This window comes from Durio zibethinus, chromosome 16, assembly GCF_047325235.1.
Source record: "Durio zibethinus cultivar Kanyao isolate XHJ-2024 chromosome 16, ASM4732523v1, whole genome shotgun sequence".
NCBI lineage: Eukaryota > Viridiplantae > Streptophyta > Magnoliopsida > Malvales > Malvaceae > Durio > Durio zibethinus.
This window is the reverse complement of record NC_143177.1, coordinates 20,552,729-20,558,193: the sequence shown is the minus strand read 5'-3', so window position 1 is coordinate 20,558,193 and position 5,465 is coordinate 20,552,729. Positions and strand designations below refer to the sequence as shown.

General features: G+C 36.1%; 1 protein-coding gene across 1 annotated transcript; it reads left to right on the top strand.

The window, feature by feature from the left end:
- Nucleotides 1-416: 416 nt before the first annotated feature.
- LOC111294823 (protein FAR1-RELATED SEQUENCE 5-like) lies at nucleotides 417-4,375 on the top strand. The gene is made up of 2 exons (XM_022888170.2): nucleotides 417-3,013; nucleotides 3,918-4,375. The coding sequence occupies exons 1-2, from the start codon at nucleotides 803-805 to the stop codon at nucleotides 4,089-4,091; spliced, it is 2,385 nt and encodes a 794-aa protein (XP_022743905.2). The 5' UTR covers nucleotides 417-802; the 3' UTR covers nucleotides 4,092-4,375.
- Nucleotides 4,376-5,465: the final 1,090 nt, after the last annotated feature.

The following is a 5,465-nucleotide window of genomic DNA, read 5'->3' as shown; positions in this document are numbered from 1 at the left end:
ATTTCAAAAAAAAATCTTAGATTTTTTCCAACTAAACGTACCTTCTAAGATAGTTTTAATATATAGTATATAGATTTTACTTTTTTTCTTTTACCTTAATTATAACCATAAGTTATTATTATAATAAAGCACATTATGTATCATTCTACTCATTTTATTAGTAAACTTCAAAATTTTCGCTTTAATAAATTTAATAAATTTTCTTTACAATTATAAATCTCACTACCAGGTCCGCCAAACAAAATATACCAAAGTAAAACAAACTTATTTTTTTTCTTTGCTTTTGTGCAGCAAATGCAAGTTTTTAATCCAAAATGGACACATGTTTTATTATTTTAAAAATATTCATATTTTCGGTCGAGATAATATTCTAATCGAACGGTGATAAGGGTGGCAGCGACTGATAGACCCAAACTGAAGCCGTAGCAAAATATAACCACTCCCAACCACCCTTCTTCCATGACCCCAATTTCCAAAATTACACCATTTTCTCTCTCTCAAGCATTTCCCAATTTATAGACATTTTTCCTCTTAAGCTTCCATTTTCTCTCTCACTTGTTCTTCATTTTGTATCCCTTTCTATTCAAAATTTCAATCTTCCCTTCTTCATAAAATCCTCCTTTTTTTGTATCCCGATTCTAGGGTTTCTCTCCTTTCTCCATTTTCTTCTGGAAACCCTAGCGCTCCTATCGCTTTGTTTATGTCTTCCACTGTGAAGCTTACTTCTTTTTTTACCACTTCAATTCCACTTCCACGACATTAAATTTTTTATCTTTTCAAACAAAAATTTTTTTTCAATTACATGGACCCGGCGGTTCTCGAATTCGATATAGGCTTAGGCGGAGGAGGTAGCAGCGGCCGCGACGGAGATGATGATGCCAACATAGGGTTAGACGTGGACGAGGACATGGACGATAGTCCTGCTCCTTCATCAGTTCTTGCTTCTAATAACAATGGCGGGGGCTTTGGCAGCGGTGGCAGTGATTTTTATCTTCCAGAAGGGGACCTACTGGATCTTGAGCCTTATGAAGGTATGGAATTTGAGTCTGAAGAAGCCGCCAAGGCCTTCTACAATTCCTATGCTCGCCGTGTCGGTTTTAGTACACGTGTAAGCTCTTCTCGCCGTTCCAGGCGTGATGGAGCAATTATTCAGAGACAGTTTGTTTGTGCTAAAGAAGGGTTTAGGAATTTGAATGAGAAAAGAACAAAAGATAGGGAGATCAAGCGTCCTCGTACTATTACTAGAGTAGGATGTAAGGCTTCGTTGTCTGTTAAAATGCGGGATTCTGGGAAATGGGTTGTGTCTGGATTTGTTAGAGCGCATAATCACGAGCTTGTTCCACCTGATCAGGTTCATTGTCTTCGGTCTCATAGGCAAATATCTGGCCCTGCTAAGACTTTGATTGATACATTGCAGGCTGCTGGAATGGGCCCTCGTAGGATTATGTCTGCTTTAATAAAAGAATATGGTGGAATTAGTAAGGTTGGATTTACAGAAGTTGATTGTAGGAATTATATGAGGAATAATAGGCAGAGGAGCTTAGAAGGAGATATTCAATTGCTTTTGGATTATTTGCGGCAAATGCAAGCTGAGAACGCCAATTTCTTTTATGCTGTGCAGGGTGATGAGGACCAAGCTCTGATTAGTAACGTGTTTTGGGCTGATCCAAAGTCTAGGATGAATTATACTTACTTTGGGGATACTGTTACCTTTGATACTACCTATAGGTCAAACAGGTATCGGCTACCTTTTGCTCCTTTCACTGGAGTAAACCACCATGGACAACCGGTTCTGTTTGGCTGTGCTTTCTTAATAAATGAATCTGAAGCATCGTTTGTTTGGCTGTTTAAGACTTGGCTTACAGCAATGTCTGGTCGCCCTCCGGTGTCCATCACCACAGATCATGATGCTGTTATTCAGTCAGCGGTTATGCAGGTTTTCCCTGAGACTCGGCACCGTTTCTGCAAATGGCACATATTCAAGAAATGCCAAGAGAAGTTGTCCCATGTTTTCCTCAAGCATCCAACTTTTGAAGCTGATTTCCATAAGTGTGTTAACTTGCCTGAATCAATTGAGGAATTTGAGTCTTGTTGGTTGTCACTTGTAGATCGATATGAGCTCAGAGATCATGAATGGCTTCAGATGCTATACAATGACCGCAGGCAGTGGGTCCCTGTATATCTGCGGGACACTTTTTTTGCCGAAATGTCTATAACCCAACGAAGTGATAGCATGAACTCATATTTTGATGGCTTTGTGAATGCTTCAACCAATCTGAATCAGTTCTTTAAGCTCTATGAGAAAGCTCTGGAGAGCCGAAACGAGAAAGAAGTGAAGGCAGATTATGATACAATGAACACTTCCCCTGCTCTGAAGACCCCATCTCCAATGGAGAAACAGGCATCAGAGCTTTATACCAGAAAACTGTTTACAAGATTTCAGGAGGAGCTAGTTGGAACTCTGACATTAATGGCATCAAAATCAGATGATGATGCTGACATCATAACATATCAGGTGGCAAAGTTTGGGGAGGATCATAAATCATACTATGTTAAGTTCAATGTTTTAGAAATGAAAGCCACTTGTAGTTGCCAGATGTTTGAGTTCTCTGGTCTTCTTTGTAGACATGTGTTGGCAGTTTTCAGAGTAACCAATGTTCTTACTCTCCCATCTCATTATATTTTGAAAAGATGGACGAGAAATGCAAGGAGTAGTGTTATATTAGAAGAACGTGCTAGTGATGTATATACTAATTATCTAGAATCTCATACAGTTCGGTATAATACCCTACGTCATGAGGCCTTAAAGTTTGTTGATGAAGGATCGAAGTCTTTAGACACTTACAATATGGCAATTGTTGCTCTCCAGGAAGCGGCAGAAAGAGTTGCTCTTGCATCAAAGAATGAGGGGAGGCCTATGATGGTTAATGGGCGTATCAGGGGGGACTCTGCACGTAATGCCAGTCGGACAAATACTATTAATCACAAAAGGCCCAGTCAACCTTTGTCTGAGGTTAGAATTATTATTCAATTTTGCTGTTGCTTGTTCTACATATGGTGTACTGAATGAAAACTCTACATACATCAATTCTTTTAAGGTTACTTCTTGGTTAAACTTTGCTGTAAAAGTTATTTCTCATTTTCTTCAGACCTGACTTACTGTTTTTATTTGAATTTGTTATTATTGTAGTAAGCCTTACCAATGGGGTTATTTCTGTTCAAACTTACTTTTACTCCATGGATATGTCATTGAACGTATTGTATTTAGCTCTGGAAATTCAGTTTAATGTTTTTGATTGATTGTTCAACTTCAGGGGAACCATAATTTCAATAGGAATAGGAAAACTGTAGAGTTGCCTCAGTGGGTTCTGGGCTTTAGATTAAAATGCATATACTCAGACTGTTTATTCATAATTGATCTCTCTCAAAAGTTTGGTAGCAAAGGACATACAGATCAAAATCTGTTGGATGGTTTTTCAGCTCCAATAGACCTGGTTTTACCTTTCCTCATGCTTTTTCTTTAATGATTCGTAAAGGCTCTGTTCTTGCATTATATATTCTACTTATCCTATATTCTTGTTCGGCAACAATCTGGTTATAAATTTGGGTCTCAGCATAGTATCTTTCATTTTCCTAAGGTGTTCTGCTCCATGATTAAGCAAGGCATTACATGTTCATACTGAATGGATAATTGAGTATGCAGCTCTTCTTTGTTGTCTTTTAACCATGTAGGTTTTGAGATATATGATTTGGACTATCTTCAGGGACTCTGTTCAATGATTCTTAGGATGTAAACAATTTGGTTTTGACATATATCTAACTCACTTTCTTTATGCTAGACTTATAAATTAACAACTTTAAATATGCACATATAAGAAAAAATGGGTAAATATGACAGGTTCTTCATTGCTTTTCAGGATGATATGGACAAAAAGATCCGAGAACTTACCAATGAACTGGAATATGCAAGTCGAAAGTGTGAAGTTTATCGGGCTAACTTGCTTTCTGTTTTAAAAGACATTGAAGACCATAAGCTACAGCTGTCAATTAAAGTGCAAAATATAAAGATCAGTATGAAGGATGGCTTCTGATGGTGCAATACATTTCTATCATGTAATTTGGTTTATCTTAGCTGATTTTATATTTCAAGTCTTTGTCTTCAATCCTATCCTAGTAATTGGGCTAGGCTTTTCTTCACCTTTGAATGCTGTAGAATTAGGATAGGCTTTTTAGTCATGTTGCCATGTATAGTATAATTGATGTCTTTTAGGTGTATAATTTGTCAATTCTGAGTGATTAGTTTCTTTTAGTAACTCTGTGGAGATTATTTATGGAAGAAAAAAATCTATGGAGATTGGTGACCCTGTGTCAATAATCTGAAGAATTCTGGATAACCACCTCATGAATAATGATTATGATTTGTAGTTTTCTATACACTCACAGTGGGGAAGCACATGCGTGCTACACAATATGCATAATAATTCTGGGTAACCACCTCATGCATCATAAAAGCAGATTAGCAGATTTGTTTACACTCATGGTGGGGAAACACATGCAGCCTACACAATATGCGCCTCTGTTTTGCTGATTCCTCTGTTCAGCTGGTCTCTGAAGATTCTTCATTTTTTTCTCTTTAAATAAAGATCTTAGAGAAAAAAAGAGAAAAAAAATGGTAAAAGTGAAATGTTATGAAACTAACTAGAATTCTTGATGCAGTTTATGTGAAAATTTACTCCTGATGAGAGTTTTATCTTTGTGTGTTAGCTAAATTTTAGCTATAAAAGAAAAAATAGAAAATTATAAACAGGGAAATGAGATGCCAATCCATTTTGAAATAACAAGTATTGTTGATATGACTTCATGGATGTACCAACAAAAGCACTGGATCACATCAAAAAAGCGCCTATTAAATATTATTGCATAAAAAAATTGAATTAAGCTCTGTTTTCCAATGAGCATTGATTTGCTTATCAATACTTCTGTCTTTTATTCGTTATTGCAAGCAATTTGAGGGAATTGAGTTTCGGAAATTATGGGTTTTGATGGATGGATGGATGGATGGATGGATGGTTTTGATTCTTGAATTAGATGGAAATAAGGGGCTTCGGGCATCAACATTTAATTTAATAATAGTTACATCTTATCCTTTGCAAAAGAAGCAAACTTATCCCAAATGTCACTTAATGCTGTCTCTAATTTGCTTTAACTGTGGATTTGTCGTTTACGATAGTTTTATCAAAAAAATTGCAGGGTATCTGAACTTCATTTTACAAAAAAAAAAAAAAAAAAAAACCCCGCATTTTAGAACAAAAAAAAAATATAAATATTAAAATTAAAAATTATTAAATATCATGATGATTATGTAATTCAATTAAACTAATCTTCAAATTCAAGTACTTGACTTTGTTTTTGTACGTTTCAACCCACTTTAACAAAGCAAAGATCTCTCTTCTCATAGTCTCCTG